Source organism: Mesoplodon mirus, assembly GCF_964341445.2.
Source record: "Mesoplodon mirus genome assembly, chromosome: 4".
Lineage (NCBI taxonomy): Eukaryota > Metazoa > Chordata > Mammalia > Artiodactyla > Ziphiidae > Mesoplodon > Mesoplodon mirus.
The window spans coordinates 95,601,948-95,618,138 of NC_138979.1; the positions used below are offsets into that span (position 1 = coordinate 95,601,948).

The following is a 16,191-nucleotide window of genomic DNA, read 5'->3' on the forward strand; positions in this document are numbered from 1 at the left end:
TTTTTCTCATTAAGATTTTAATGTAGGTGTAAATGAAAATTCTCATTTAAAAAATTAAAGAAAAGTTTCAATTTATTTTTTTAGAATAAAGATTTAGTGCACAAATACAGCCCAAAGCCAACAGAAAAATAGCTTTGCCCTGTCATTTCCCTAAGAAAGCACTGCAATTACTCAGAATAGGCCAAAAGGAAAGAAAGAAAAGAAAAAAGCAATCCTCTGAGTTCTAGGCTTCACAAAAGGACCACATATTATACTATGTACATCGATTTGATGTGCAAGTGTGCAATAAATATATACACATACATTCCTATCTGTTTTACATCATTCTAGAGTATTCATAGAGCAAGCTGGGATTTAGAAATGTATAAAGGCCATAACAGTAAAAAGGAAAATAAAGGATACAATGGTTTTTAGACCAGTAGAATAATTATGCTTAGCTAATTATTTTAACTTTGGAGCAAACTAAAAAAGTTGTTTTGAAATAAATGGTACCTGTAAGGAATGCTTACTGCAATACTTGTTAAATGTTCTTGGTCAGTTTTTTGATAATAGCACTGACCTGAAGTATATGGTATAGTAACACAACTCTCACTGTCCTAGAATTCCTTTAAATGGCCAGCTATAGCTATCCAGAATCTTTAAGCATTTCAAGAATTGTGTTGCTCAGCCTGTTAAAAGATAAACTAGCTTATAACCTACTTCTCCTTATGTGGCTACATCAGTTACTCGTGGTCCCAATGACGTATAAAAGAGGATATAAGCTGCTGAAGATTTCACAGAAGAAACGGAAATATCAGAAACTTCATGATCATCAAATTTAAACCACCGCTGTCTTGCTGCATTTTTACAATAGGCAGTGTAGTGGCCTCCATCCAGCCCACCATAGTGATTCTGTGCCAAACAAGACAGAAAATCAAATCAAATTGAATTATTTAAAATATGTCAATAATTTCAAAGAATTATGTTGTTCTTACTTTCCTATGAGGTAAGGAACCACTTGAAACTGGATTTTTTAGTTTGCTTCAAAAGAAAACGTATTTAGTTTAATGAGATACTTACCGAAACAGAAAACAAGTTATATTTTCTCAAATTGTTCTTTGGACCAATAACATACTGTGACAAGTCAAGATTTTCTAATGGGAAGTCCACAGATGTCTGTAATTTTTGCTTCCATCTGCCATCGTAGGAAAAACTGTAGAGCATAACATTACAGCAATTACACTGACAGACCAAAGACATCAGAATGAACCCTAATTCATTCATTAACCATCCAGATTTTTAGACAGGACCATAAAATCCATTTCAAACACACAATCAGAATTTTAATAGTGGAGGGACCTGTTAAAGACACCTGGTTTCGGACTTCCCTGGTGGTCCAGAGGTTAAGACTCGGGCGTGGGATCGATCCCTGGTCGGGGAACTAAGATCCCACATGCCGCGTGGCGCAGCCAAAAAAGAAAAAAAAAAAAGAAGAAAAGATAATGTAAGTCTCCTACATACGAATCTTCAAATTGTGAGCTTCCAAAGATGTGAATGTGCTCGTGTATGCCAGCTGTTGTACTGTACTGCTATACTTTTCAAGGTACTATACTGTAAGATTAAAAATGTTTTATTTTTTGTGTTTGTTTTTTATGTATTATTTCTGTGAAAAGTATTATAAACCTATTACAGTATGCCTAGTACTATATAGCAGAGTTAGTTGGGTACCTAGGCTAACCTTATTGGACTTACAAATGAATTGGACTTACAAATGCACTCTCAGAACAGAACTCGTTCATATGTAGGGGACTTGCTGTACTTGGTTTCATTTGTTTTACAAATGAAGAAACTGCTGTTCACAGATATTAACACATTATTGACCAGAGACGTATTAATATGTCTTTTGTTACCCGAACGTATTGACTGTAGGCATTTCAATATTCACTTACATAACAAATCGCCAGCCGCAGGCGTTAGTTTCTGCAAAAATCCCCCATCAATAATCAGTTAAATGTCTAACCACAGGTCAAACAGCTAGAGTGGTAGAGGTAGGGCCATACCTTGGTCCCTTAATCCCTAGACCAGCTAAAGCTGTTAGATTAGTCTTCTACAAAGGTAAAAAGTTATGAAAACCCCCATTTATAACGCTAATCACCACAAAAGTACAGAGGAATGACAGAGGAGAGCTGCTCTAGATTTAAGCTTGTACTTTTGGGTACACTAGAGCTGGTAATTGCGAGCATATAAATTAGTGACTGAAATAATGGCATTCCATTATCCTGACATATTCTGCTTCTTTAAACACCAAAATACTGGTATTTTGGTTGGTGTAATATGGTTATTTCAGAATTATTTTTAAAAAATGAACTCTGAACCATTTATACTTTTAGATATTCTCCAAGAGTAATACACAGCATTAAAAATTTTAACAGAACAAATGTGTAATCATTTATAGAATGTTTATACCTCCACAATCTGCAAGAAGCAGCAAAGGACAACTGATATAATAAGCTTTTGTTAGAAAATTTACATAAGAGGAATTTGAACATACCAATGTGGAAATTAACATAAATAACTGCCTAAGAATCTCCAATAATATAAGATGAAACAAAAAATTAAAAGAAATGTTTTCTTTGAAACAAAAATTAGAGCTCTCCATAAACAGATGAAACTTCCTTTTAAAGTTTTTCCAAAAAATGACTTAAAGTTATCACTCCACAGATGGATACCATAAAGACAAAGAATCAGAGCAAAAGACCTGGCACATGTTTTACAACTCTCTCGCCATTCTTCTTCTACTGCTATAGGTCCAGATCTTTTTCATTGGCTGGAAAAATCTGGGCAAAGATATGTGTGCACTCTACAATGGCATCCTTAATGTTTTACCTTTAAAAATTATACTTTTAAAAAACTCATATATTTCATTTTCAGCACAGTATTTTTTGTTATGTTTACTATATTGTTTGAATGATAAATTTTATCTAATAGTGTGTTAGAGTTATATTGTATAACATTATTTTATACATTTTCACTGAATGCTTTGTAATGATTTAAAATTTTCATATTTGAAATGCAATAATTTAGTTTCACTGATTTTTAAAACAGTTTTATATTGGAGTATCATTGATTAACAATGTGTGTTAGTTTTGGGTGTACAGCAAAGTGATTCAGTTATACATATACATGTATCTATCCTTTTTCAAATTCTTTTCCCAGTTAGGTTATTATGGAATATTGAGCAGAGTTCCCTGTGCTATACAGTCGGTCCTTACTCATTATCTATTTTATTTATTTTTTATTTTTTTGGCTGTGCTGCGTGGCTTGTAGGATCTTAATTCCCCGACCAGGGACTGAACCCACACCCTTGGCAGTGAAAGTGCAGAGTCCTAACCACTGGGCAACCAGGGAATTCTCTTGGTTATCCATTTTAAGTATAGCAGTGTGAACATGTCAATTTCAAACCCCCAATCTATCCCTCCCCGCTAGTTTCACAGATTTTTAAAAACAGAATTATACGAAAGAGTGGTGCTGTCACTTTGCCCTGTTATTACAAACACTAAGGTGAACTAGAATCTAATCATTTCTGCCTAGTTTCCCTAGAGATACCGTAACCAGATAATCTTCCTTTGTTATACATCCTAAGCAGGTAGTACAACAAAGTGTTTACAATAAAAGACTTAGAAGTCCTTCATCTAAAAAGTACTAAACACTAAGAAAAACGTGTCCCTTTTACCGTTTCAGATGCACTAAAAGTACAGGTGGCAACTTCCAGATTTCTATCTTTTTTAGCGAATCCCGTCGAGCTCTGCAATGACTGCAGTAAAACCTGTTGTTATCTGTGAGTTTTTCTTCTTTGGAAAATAATCTAAGGCAATCCTGGAGGCAAAAACAAGTAGTAGATACTTGTTAATATTTTCAACACAGTTTCCCTGAGCATCTATTCAATCAGTTACTCTGCCAGGATGAGGAATACAACAGTAAACTATTACAAAACAGTTCCTGCCCCCACAAAGTTTATGATCTAGTGAGGGATGCAGACCCAGATGGGAGCTGACAGTGACACAGAGTGTGGCGAGTGGTGGTGCTGCCTATGGTGGAGGGAAGAAGTCCTGCATGCCCTGAGAGCACTGAGGAACAACTTCTACCTGGTGGCTCAGGAAGTTCTGACTAACAGGAAGCCAACACTAAAGGGTGTCAACAAGCTCTCTAAATCACACCGCTGTTGTCTGCAAAACATATTTATTTGATATACCCATGTAGAGCAAATTCCTATAAAACTGTACCTAAATTAAAGTCAACATACAATTTTCCAAATTAACTTTTAAAACTTCTACAATAAATACAAACTTTAAAAAAATGATTAACTCTAAAAGAATATTTTATAGGAAAATCTTTTAAAAAGGAAAATTTCTTTTAAAAAATGCCGTTTTTTTCCTAATCTACAGACACCTAATTAAAACAAAATTTTTGTTTAAGTTTTAACCTATAAAATGTTTATGGGGAAAACAAGAGAAATAAATTACTGAATAAAGTACACCTCTATGTGCATATGAACAGAATTTTTCTTCAACAAATCATTTTCTCTCAATCCTAAACTTACCTGTAATGTACATTTACTTGTAGATGCTAGTGGTAGAGACAGATACATGAAAGCCTCAAATGTCCTAGACTTTTTGTGGCAGGTGAGGCACTGTACTGTGGATTTGAATTGACCCTGAAAAAGGGCAACAATGATAGATTCATTGAGCTGCTTGTGCTTCTGCCAAGCATTTTCTGCAGCTTTAAAGTCATCGAGATGATCATTATTTTCTTCTTTATGTCTCTTCCGATTATCAGCCTGGAAATAAAATTTAGACTCTATATTAATATCTCAAAGTCAACATTTAATATAAAATTGAAAGAGTATATTAAATACAAACACTCTGCAGACTTAGAAACACTTCTTGTTCTTTTCAGAAAGGAATTCTAATCTCATCAAGTGCCACAAAAAAATTCTAGCCAAAAAAACCTCCTAAAATACCAAAACCCACTTTAACAAAAGGATGTAACTTGTTGCAATTTCTTAACAAATTTTTATTTAAAGAGCTGAAAAGTCTGGTTTTGAAAAGACATTCCACATATAGCTGGGAGTTAGGGCTACAACTAGACAGATGTTATTTTGCTGTCCTAGTCTCATGGATGGATACATTCTATCTATCTATCTATCTATCTATCTATCTATCTATCTATCTATCTACCTTCACACACATATACACATAGACACACAACATACATATATTCACACACATACATATACATATATAAGTGTGTGTGTCTATTTGTGTATGTATATGGTTGCTGGTAAGAAAGGTGACCCCAAAGGTATCTGAAAGAGGACAGCTTGGTGCTAAAAAGCAGCCACAGGACACAGACAAAGATGCCTCAGTAATAACTTTTCACATGAATCACTTGGTCACGTGGGTCACAAACACAGCATCTCTGACAACTATTTTTACAAATTTACAACATGTACAAACTTCTTGCAGAAATACAACCTGTTAACATTTTCATAAGTAAATACAAATTGCATATACTTCCTTTCAAATATTAGACCTATCAGATATATTTGTTTTAAAGTTCCATGCCATAGTACAGAGTCACTAGGTTTCAATAAATTAGCACCGAACAATCACCAACTATAATTTTAAATTGCTATAAAAATGAGTACAATGCTAAGCAACCCTAAGGAGCCTTTGCAACTTAGAAATATTTCTTACTTTATTAAGATCTTCATGGAGACCATCCATTAGGAACAGAAGCAGTTCTTGTGAATCTTGCTGGCTGTATCCTGCAAACTGGTCATTGATCTTCCCAATAGTGATTTTAAAGTCTTTAGGACTGATATACCTGTACTGTCCTGTCCACAGGGCTTTCATGATTATGCCAAATTCTTCCGCCACTTCACCTTTATGCCCCAACAGATTTGACCTTTGCAAATAAAATTAAAGTTACAAAAAAGCAATACAGGAATTATAAAAAGCCAAGGTACAGTGGGTTCTTGACATCAACATTAAACTATTCACATACTGTAATATGTGACCCTACACTAAAATACTTATTCACAGGTTTATTACCAAATACCTATCTGAATCTTACTTTGATTACACCCCTCCAACTTGCTTCCTTTTGGCTGCCAGCCCTGCACGGTCTCCTATTCCTTATCAACAGGCTCCAGTTTATGACAGTGAGGTTCCACCTTCTTGTAGTTCCTTTCCTGTCTGTCCTTTACCAATCAGAGGAGGCTTTTCTCTACATTGTTTTTTTTTTTTTAAACATCTTTATTGGAGTATAATTGCTTTACAATGGTGTGTTAACAGTTTCTGCTGTGTAACAAAGTGAATCAGCTATACGTATGCATATATCCCCACATCTCCTCCCTCTTGCGTCTCCCTCCCACCCTCCCTATCTCACCCCTCTACGTGGGCACAAAGCACCAAGCTGATCTCCCTGTGCTATGCGGCTGCTTTCCACTAGCTATCTATTTACATTTGGTAGTGTATATAAGTCCATACCACTCTCTCACTTCGTCCCAGCTTACCCTTCCCCCTCCCTGTGTCCTCAAGTCCATTCTCTGAGTCTGTGTCTTTATTCCCGTCGTACCCCTAGGTTCTTCAGAACCATTTTTTTTTTGTTTAGATTCCGTATATATGTGTTAGCATACAGTATTTGTTTTTCTCTTTCTGACTTACTTCACTCTGTATGACAGTCTCTAGGTCTATCCACCTCACTACAAATAACTCAATTTCATTTCTTTTTATGGCTGAGTAATATTCCATTGTATATATGTGCCACGTCTTCTTAATCCATTCATCTGTCGATGGACACTTAGGTTGCTTCCATGTCCTGGCAATTTCTACACTGTTCTTAAGAATATTTTCCTCTTTCCTAATTTGACATCTCTGGAACTGGCTGGTAGGGAAGCGTGGTTAGATCACCCTTTTAATACTGTACTGCAAAAAGTATGATATTTATTTACCTATTAATATCATCCTGATAACAGTTGCGGTTGAAATAATCAGCCAGATGTGGAGTATTACATAGGCACTGCAGTATTGAGTTCATATAACAAGTATTTCCTAAATTACGAAGTCCGGTGAGAGCTGGTCCAGATCCTCCAAAAACAGGATTGAGGTTCCGAATTTGAGAAGCAGAAAGCCTTGTGATCTCAGTTTTAGGGTAGCTTGTTGGCCTAAGGAAGAAAAAAGTGTACAAGATACTTTAAAATGTACAGCACCTGAAATGAAGGTTCATACTACAAAGGGCAGTAAACTCCAGCATCTGTACCAGAGTATTCAGTAATCTTGCAAATAGTTATTAAGTTAGCTCATAAGGTAATGGGTCTTACAGGACATTTAGTATCTAGGTTAACACTGGTTATATTCTGTGACCCTCCCATGAAACAAACACCTTTAACCTCTTATGTGAGTCCATGGTTTTTTACAGATACCCCGAGATAGATTCTCTGGCTTCTCATGAACAGGTAGAGTCTTCTAGTAGAGAAGTCTCTTCCAAACTTCTTTAAATGATCCCAGGAAGTTTAGCATTACCAAATGTTGTATTCAACCAGAATGCCAAACAAGGAATCAAAAAAAAAAAGTGTATGTGTGTATATACATATGGTACTGTGGAGTATATTATTAAGCAGGCAGAGGTTAATTGGGTACTAAAACCTAAAGTCTAGAGCTGTGCTGACAAATATGGTAGTAGCCACTAGCCACAGGTGGCTATATAAATGTAAGATAAAATTTAAAATTTAGCTTTTTAGTTACATTAGCCACAATTCAAAATAGCCACTACCATACCGGACAGCACAGATACAGAACATTTCTATCTTCACAGATACAGAACATTTCTATCAACATGTCTACTGGACAGCACTAGACTAGAGAATGCCTCCAAGACTTTTGTTACTTAGTGTATTTGATTTATATGTGGAACTTCTAGAACTGCTACAGCATTAAGAGAACTCCTAAGTGATAAGTCTTTCTTTTATTATTGATCCTAAGTATATTTCCACCTCTGAAAGGAATATTGAGAACAGATTATATTGCAACCACCTTTTCTTTACACATGGCTCAGGTGTATGCACTCATGTGCTATTTCTCTGTTCAACACAGATAAAAAAAATACATGAACTGCATATGCTGTAGTTTTTAAAACTGTCAAATTAACAAACTTTCATAAGAATGATAATTCAAGAAGGAATTACACCTCACCAGCTTTAATAGTGAGCCCTAAAATCTACAACTAGATTTACCGATTTTACAAAATCTCCTCCAGGTAAGTCCTACCTGGCAGAGAAGGTTCTCATGAGGAAAATATATTAACTACTTTTTGTGGAGGTGATTCTGAAGAGGCCAAAAAGCCTAGTTAGAATTCCTTAGCAATTAAGAGAGTGTATTTAATAAATAGAAAAATTCATTTATTTTCACTTCCATCTATCCTACATTCCCCAAAATTAATGATCAGAAGTGGTAAATAGACTAACAAACTATCTTCTCATAATCCTATCAATCATAAGCTAGGAGCATTAGAGTATTCAATAAGGGAGAAAGCCAGGAATACATCTAAATGAGTTACTGTTTTGGGGAAACCTTAATGAATCACGTATTGATCACTTGTGAACAGAGTAACAGAAATACAATGAAGGAAAAGGAAACAATACGGATTAGAAGCCGATACACACTATAATGCTCATTATTTTAATACTATATAAGTTCGCTCCCACATTACTGGCTGAGTTAAAAAAAAAAAAAGTTTGGAATTGAAGAGCTGCAACAAGACATACTCAATAATCCTATAAATTATGGTCCTCAAAAGGAGATTTAGGGATCACAGGAAGTTTATGAAACACATCTAAGCAGTCTATGGCACACTGCCTTAAAACTTAACAAGGTGTATATTTTTATATCTACATTATTACGTAAGATAACCCTCTGTGATATATTTAAGTTAGCACTTGGGAGAAAAACCAAGGACATTTAATCCATTTATTTCTTTTTTCCTCTTTAGTAAATAAAGGCTGGGATAGCCATCCACAGAATTTTCTGATGCCCTGATATTAATAAACTGATATGTTTATAGTAGAGGTTTTCAAATACAGCAGATGATTCTGTTTCTAGGAGTTAGGATAAACTTACTTGTTTTCCCGATTAACTGTTGGAGTTACTGCTGGCCTCCTCTTCTCTTCCTCTTGAATGGCTTGGGTTATATCTGGGGAGGAGTAGGAGCGCTTCAGCTTGGACGGTTCTCTATCCCGCTCGGCAGGAATCTGTGGCTTGGCTTTATGAGTTGGAGGGGTGGAAGGAGGTGCAGATGAAGGAGCCATTTCCGGTGGATACATATGAACAGTGTTGGTGGGCGAATGATAGTAACGAAAAGTTCCAGTGATAGGGTCAAGAAACTTACATGGGGAAAAAAAAAAGACAGGTCAAAAAATGATGAACATTGAGTGAACAACAACAAAAAAACACTCAAAAGTATTTCACTGCTAAATTTACTTCTGGATTAAAATTATTTGAATAAAATGGTGATAATCACTTCTATAATTAAACTTTCAAAGAACTTTAGGTTTTAAAGTGATACACTGTTTCTCAATGACAAATGCCAGGATGTTCATATACTGAAGCCAGCATTCCAGATTGGATATTGAAAAATCTAACCCTGCTATAATTAGGGAAATGAGCTATGTCCTTTATAATGAAGAAACAGAATCGACTCTGCATTAGAGAAGATGCAGAATAAACAAATACATGTTTTGTTTTTTAAAAAAACAGTGACCATGTAATTTATTTCTGTGCTAATTTTGAATTTTACCTTGGCCCAGCCTGAAGGCAGTCCTGGTACGATCCTCCCCATTTCTTCACTTCGTGCTCTTGTCAAAGGCTCTCGAGACTAGTTTAAAGAAAAAAAAAAAACAAAAAAGTAAAAGCTTTTTAAATTACATTTTGCCATATACAAACTTAAGCTACTTGTACCAAAGAACCAAAAAGCCTTGTGTTGCTGCCCTTAATATTTTTTAAAACAAGTTCAAAGATGAAGAACTATACATGTTTTCTTTCTTTTTAAAATAGATCTTTATTGGAGTATAATTGCTTCACAATACTGTGTTAGTTTCTGTTGCACAACAAAGCGAATCAGCCATATGCATACACATGTCCCCATATCCCCCTCCCATTCTCCCTATCCCACCCCTCTAGGTCATCCCAAAGCACCAAGCCAATCTCCCTGTGCTACATTGCTGCTTCTCACCAGGAACTATTTTACATTTGGTAGTGTATATATGTCGATGCTACTCTCACTTCACCCCAGCTTCCCCCTCCCACCCCAAGTCCTCAAGTCCATTCTCTATGTCTACCTCTTTATTCCTGCCCTGCAACTAGGTTCATCAGTACCATTTTTTCTTTTGTTAGATTCCATATATATGCATTAGATTACAGTATTTGTTTTTCTCTTTCTGACTTACTTCACTCCATATGACAGACTCTAGGTCCATCCACCTCACTACAAATAACTCAATTTCATTTCTTTTTATGGCTGAGTAATATTCCATTTATATATGTTTTCTTAAAGTCCTAAAATTATCACAGCAAGGGGAAGGAGTGTGTGTGCACAAGCCTATAATAACGGTGACTTTTAAAAGTTTCTCTAAAAAAACAGAAACACAGGCTTCCCTGGTGGCACAGTGGTTAAGAATCCACCTGCCAATGCAGGGGACACAGGTTCGAGCCCTGGTCCGGGAAGATCCCACATGTTGCAGAGCAACTAAGCCTGTATGCCACAACTATTGAGCCTGAGCTCTAGAGCCCGTGAGCCACAACTACTGAGTTCGCGTGCCACAACTACTGAAGCCCGCGTGCCCTAGAGCCTGTGCTCCGCAACAAGAGAAGCCACTGCAATGAGAAGCCCGCCTACCACAATGAAGAGTAGCCCCTGCTCTCTGCAACTCGAGAAAGCCCGTGCACAGCAACGAAGACCCAATGCAGCCAAAAAGAAAAAAGAAAAAAATATATTTATAAAAGAAAAGAAAAAATAATAAATTGGACTTCATCAAAAACCCCCCAAAAAACAAAAAAACGGAAACACAAAGACAATTTCACTTCTAGGTGCCAACCCAAAAGAAATGAAAATAAATTTCCATACAAAGATACTTAGATGCAAATGTTCATAGCAGCATTATTCATAACAGCCCCAAAACAGAAGCAATCCAATGTCCATCAAATGTGGTATATCCATACAACGGAATACTACTCAGCAACAAAAAGAATAAACTACTGATATGTGGTACAATATAGATGAATGTCAAAAAATTACGGTAGGTGAAAGAAGAAATATACAAAAGACTATATATATATTATTTGTATGAAATGCCTAGAAGAGGCAAACCTGTGGAGACAAAGATTAGATTCATGGTTGCCTGGAATGGGGAGTGACTATAGCTGGGCACAGAGATCTTTTTGGTGTGACAGAAATGTCCTAAAATTGGATTGCATTAAAACTGTTTCACAACTCTGAACTGAAATCACTGAACTGTACACTAAAAATGGATTACTTTTATGGTATTCAAATTATACCTCAAGAAAACTCTTAAATAAAAAAACAAAGGCAAAGACATCTTATAAAAGGCCTAAATATTTTAAAAATTGTGATGAAATATAACATTTACCACCTTGAACATTTTTAATTGTATAGCTAAGTGGCATTAAGTATATTCACACTGCTGTGCAACCACTCTCCAGAACTCTCTTCATCTTGCAAAACTAAAACTCTGTACCCATTTAAACAACTCCCAACTTCTCCCAACCCCCAGGTCCCTGGCAACCACCACTCTACTTCCTGTCTCTATGAATTTAACCATTCTAGGTACCCTATATAAACGGAATCAAAGAACATTTGTCCTCTTGTGACTGGTTAGCGTAATGTCATCAAGGTTCATCCATGTCAGAATTTCTTTTTTTAAAGCTGAATAATATTCCATTGTATGTATATACCACATTTTTTATAGATTCATCTGTCAGTGTATACTTGAGTTGCTTCCATCCTTTGGCCATTATGAATAATACTCTATGAACATGGGTGTATAAATATCTGAGAGTCTGCTTTCAATTCTTTTGGGTATCTATCCAGGAGTAGAATCGCTAGATCATACAATAAGGCCTAAGTATCTTTTAATTTCATAAAATGAATAGAACATATCATCTTACTTTAAATAGGAAGATAAGGATCTATTCCCTTTAGCATATAAGTGGATCCATCATGCAAAAACAAGCAAAAAATGCTATCAAAGATAGCAAAGATTCCCTCAGAAAGAAGATCTTAAGATGGAGGAGGATGATATGGTAGAGATAACCACATGGTTATAATCCATGTTTTTTTTCCTATCCAATGAACTGTTGCTTACTTTATTTCTTTCAGTGCCTTCTGTATTTTCTCTAAAAGTTCCAGTCTTTAGAATTCCACTTTCTGGTTGTCCTTTAATCTTAGCAGGCTGTAAAATTATTAAAATCAGAAGTGAAACAAAACTTTAACTTTTCCCCAACATAAACCTACCTATCACTAGCTAATACAAGCAAATCCATCAGACTGCAAGTGTAAAAAGAGAGAAAAAAAAATGAGGCTCTGAAAAGTTTATTTGATTTTATTGTCAAATTAGACACTTAAAATTAAAGGTGGCAGGGCCCATGTGGGATTTCCTAACTCCAAAGGTAAAGAACTAAGAAACTTTGATGAATCAGTGGTGGGGAAGAGATGTGAATCACAGTGGGTTATGAAGCAGTGATTCATAATACATGGCCAAGTATAAGATGTTGGGTCATTAGTGTACACACACCATGGCCTCTTGTGAACATTATCCTTTTATTTAAATCTCTTATGATTTTGGCTACCTTGAAAGTGGTAGTGATCTAAGATCATTAACGTATTAAAGAGAATGAAGCGATTATAGAATTTCATACAGAGCAATATTCAGGAGTGCAAAATTCATTTTATATCCTCTTAGAACTTCTCATAGATGCTTTAAAAAATTCACTTTAATTTTATAGATTTTAAAAATAACTACAGTAAAGTAAAAACTTAAAAGTGTGATAATTTAAATAAAATTTATTCCAGAATAAATCACACATTTTGCCTACTTTTAAAAGGACCATACAATGAATGCAATCTTAACTTTCCTTCAGTGTGTTACATTATAGGAAACATAAAAAAACTACATGTGATCATCTCAGGGCTATTTAGACTTGTATGCATATTTGGCACCTAAACTAAATGACCCCAGAAATAAGAATGCTTTAAATTCTTAAGACTACCTGCCTCTGGATAGAAGGTGGCTTTGGAATTTAACTGCATATGTGATTCACAGGCAACTTACTTAACCTCTAAGCTTCAATTTCATCTGTAAATTGAATTCCTCACAGAGTTATCATTAGGAGGAATAAGTAAGATTATGTATCAATAGAAGAAATATCTGGCATATACTAGCTACACAATGAATAATATTTAAGTGGTAAGAGCTCATAAGTTCTGATTCTCCTATGAATAAAGTTAGAGAATTTTAGAACATGGGCTTCATTTTCCTAACTTTGGATGTTTAGAAGGCTTTTGCATGGGACCTACATCTTTGATAATTAAAGTTACTAGGTTAAGTGTTCCCTGGATAAATGTGGCACTAATATGAATTGTTAATTTGGGTATATGCATAAACTGCTGCTTGAGAAGTATAGAAATTGACATTCAATAAAGACAGTATTTTGCCTCCAATTAAAATTCTTTTCACACTACCAAAAATACATTTCCATTTATATGAAATGTAAAAAGGGCTAGCTGTTCTTGCTATTATAAAAACTTATTTGTTAGAAGATGACATGATACTAACATAGAAAATCCTAAAGATGCCACCAGAAAACTACTAGAGCTCATCAATGAATTCGGTTAAGTTGCAGTATACAAAACTCATATACAGAAATCTGTTGCATTTGTATACACTAATAATGAACTATCAGAAAGAAATTAAGAAAGCAATCCCATTTACAATTGCATCAAAAAGAATAAAATAGGGACTTCCCTGGTGGACCAGTGATAAAGAATCCACCTTCCAATGCAGGGGACGTGGGTTCGATCCCTGGTCGGGGAACTAAGATCCCACATGCCACAGGGCAACTAAGCCTGCGTGTCACAACTACTGAGCTCACACGCCTCAACGAGAGAGCCTGCATGCCTCAATGAGAGAGCTCGCATGCCACAAACTACAGAGCCCATGTGCTCTGGAGCCCACACACCACAACTACAGAGCCTTCATGCCCTGGAGCCCACATGCCACAACTAGAGAGAGAAGACCACACCACAACTAGAGAGAAGAAGCCCACACCACAATGAAGAGCCTGCACTGCAACGAGAGATCCCACGTGCTACAACTAATACCTGATGCCACCAAAAAAAATTTTTTTTAAATAAGGAAAAAAAAAATATTAAAAAAAGAATAAAGTATATAGGAATAAATCTAAGTAAGGAGGTAAAAGACCTGTACTTGGAAAACTATGACACTGATGAAAGATAATTGAGGATGATCCAAACAGATGAAAAGATAATACTGCGTTCATGGATTGGAAGAAATAATATCGTTAAAATGTCCATTCGACCCAAGGCAATCTAAAGATTCAATGAAATCTCTATCAAAACACCAATGGTGCTCTCTACTGTCTTCTCTGCACTGGGAGCAGCTCTCCTGCCACGGCCCTTCAGCCCCTGAAAATGTACACTTGCGCCAAGTTCGTCTCCATCCCCTCCTTGATCAGGAGAACCTCTCCACTAATGAGCTGATCACTGTCTGCAGTGGTGCTGAAACGACTGGAGACGCTGACAGATGAGAGCCACAGCAGCTTGGCAGCCCTGAGTCCCCTGACCACCTCACTTATTCCTAGCCGCTGCCAAACCAGTGCCATTTCAAGGGACACTGACACAGCAGCCAAGTTCACTGGAGCTGGGGCTGCCACAGTAGGGGTGGCTGGCTCTGGGGCTGGAATTGGGACTGTGTTTGGGAGCCTCATCATTGGTTATGCCAGGAACCCTTCTCTGAAGCAACAGCTCTTCTCCTACACCATTCTGGGCTTTGCCTCTCAGAAGCCATGGGACTCTTTTGCCTGATGGTGGCCTTTCTCATCCTCTTTGCCATGTGAAGGGGCTGTTTCCACCTCCCATAGTTCTTTCTCCCATGTCTTGTCTGCCCTGTATGTTCCTTTTCCTGTACCACCCCAGGCAGCCTGGGGAAAGGGGTTAGCTCAGGGTTTGACAGAAGGAAGACAAATGAATACTATATTAATAAGAAAAAAGAAAAAAAAACAAAAAAGACACCAATGGCATTTTCCACAGAACTAGAATAATCTAAAATGTTTACAGAAACACAAAAGACCCCAAATAGCCAAAGCAATCTTGGGAAAGAACAGAACTGGAGGAATCATGCTCCCTGACTTCAACTACAAACCTACAGTCATCAAACCAGTAATGGTACTGGCACAAAAACAGCCACACAGATCAATGGAACAGAACAGAGAGGCCAGAAATGAACCCACACTTTTATGGTCAATTAATCTATGACAAGGGAGGAAGAATATACAATGGGGAAAAGACAACCTCTTCAATAAATGGTGTTGTTGATGGATCAGGTCTTTGAGATACATAAGGAAGTAATTTTTTTCCACACTTCTTTTTATTGGATGAAATAATTCAAAGTATGTATGCATTATAAAGTTCAGCATTCAAAGAGCAATGACATTTTATTAATATTAAAAATAAGCCAGGAGTCCCCTGGTGGTCCAATGGTCAGGACTCCACGCTTTCACTGCAGTGGCCCCGGGTGCAATCCCTGGTTGGGGAACTAAGATCCCACAAGCTGTGTGAAGCAGCCCCAAAAAACCCAAAACCAAAACCAACCAAACAAACAAAAAAAACAAGAGAAAAGATGTAAAACAAACAAAAAAACCCCCCCAAAAAACAAAACAAAAATGGTGTTGGAAAAACTGGACAGCTACATGCAGAAGAATCAAACTAGACTATTCTCCTACAACATGCACAAAGATAAATTCAAAATGGATTAAAAACTTAAATGTAAGACCTGAAACCATAAAACTTCTAGAAGAAAACACAGGCAGAACACTCTTTGACATTGGTCTTAGTAATATT

At 36.4% G+C, this 16,191-nt stretch overlaps 1 protein-coding gene and 1 pseudogene across 5 annotated transcripts in view; one reads left to right on the forward strand and one right to left on the reverse strand.

Annotated features, from left to right (window-relative positions):
- Nucleotides 1-54: 54 nt before the first annotated feature.
- Nucleotides 55-16,191, reverse strand: part of USP8 (ubiquitin specific peptidase 8) — a 101,488-nt gene continuing 85,351 nt past the window's right edge. For all 4 annotated transcript variants that reach the window (XM_082616883.1, XM_082616884.1, XM_082616881.1 and 1 more), the window contains 8 exons: nucleotides 9,835-9,912; nucleotides 9,159-9,421; nucleotides 6,995-7,207; nucleotides 5,736-5,946; nucleotides 4,580-4,816; nucleotides 3,713-3,855; nucleotides 1,060-1,192; nucleotides 55-891 (listed from right to left, as the gene is read on the reverse strand). In XM_082616883.1, the coding sequence (XP_082473009.1) occupies nucleotides 706-891; nucleotides 1,060-1,192; nucleotides 3,713-3,855; nucleotides 4,580-4,816; nucleotides 5,736-5,946; nucleotides 6,995-7,207; nucleotides 9,159-9,421; nucleotides 9,835-9,912 (1,464 nt within the window). In that variant the 3' untranslated portion in view covers nucleotides 55-705. The remainder of the gene's footprint in view (nucleotides 892-1,059; nucleotides 1,193-3,712; nucleotides 3,856-4,579; nucleotides 4,817-5,735; nucleotides 5,947-6,994; nucleotides 7,208-9,158; nucleotides 9,422-9,834; nucleotides 9,913-16,191) is intronic.
- Nucleotides 14,716-15,496, forward strand: LOC309801850 (ATP synthase F(0) complex subunit C2, mitochondrial-like; annotated as a pseudogene). The gene has a single exon. The product of its transcript is annotated as an ATP synthase F(0) complex subunit C2, mitochondrial-like (transcript).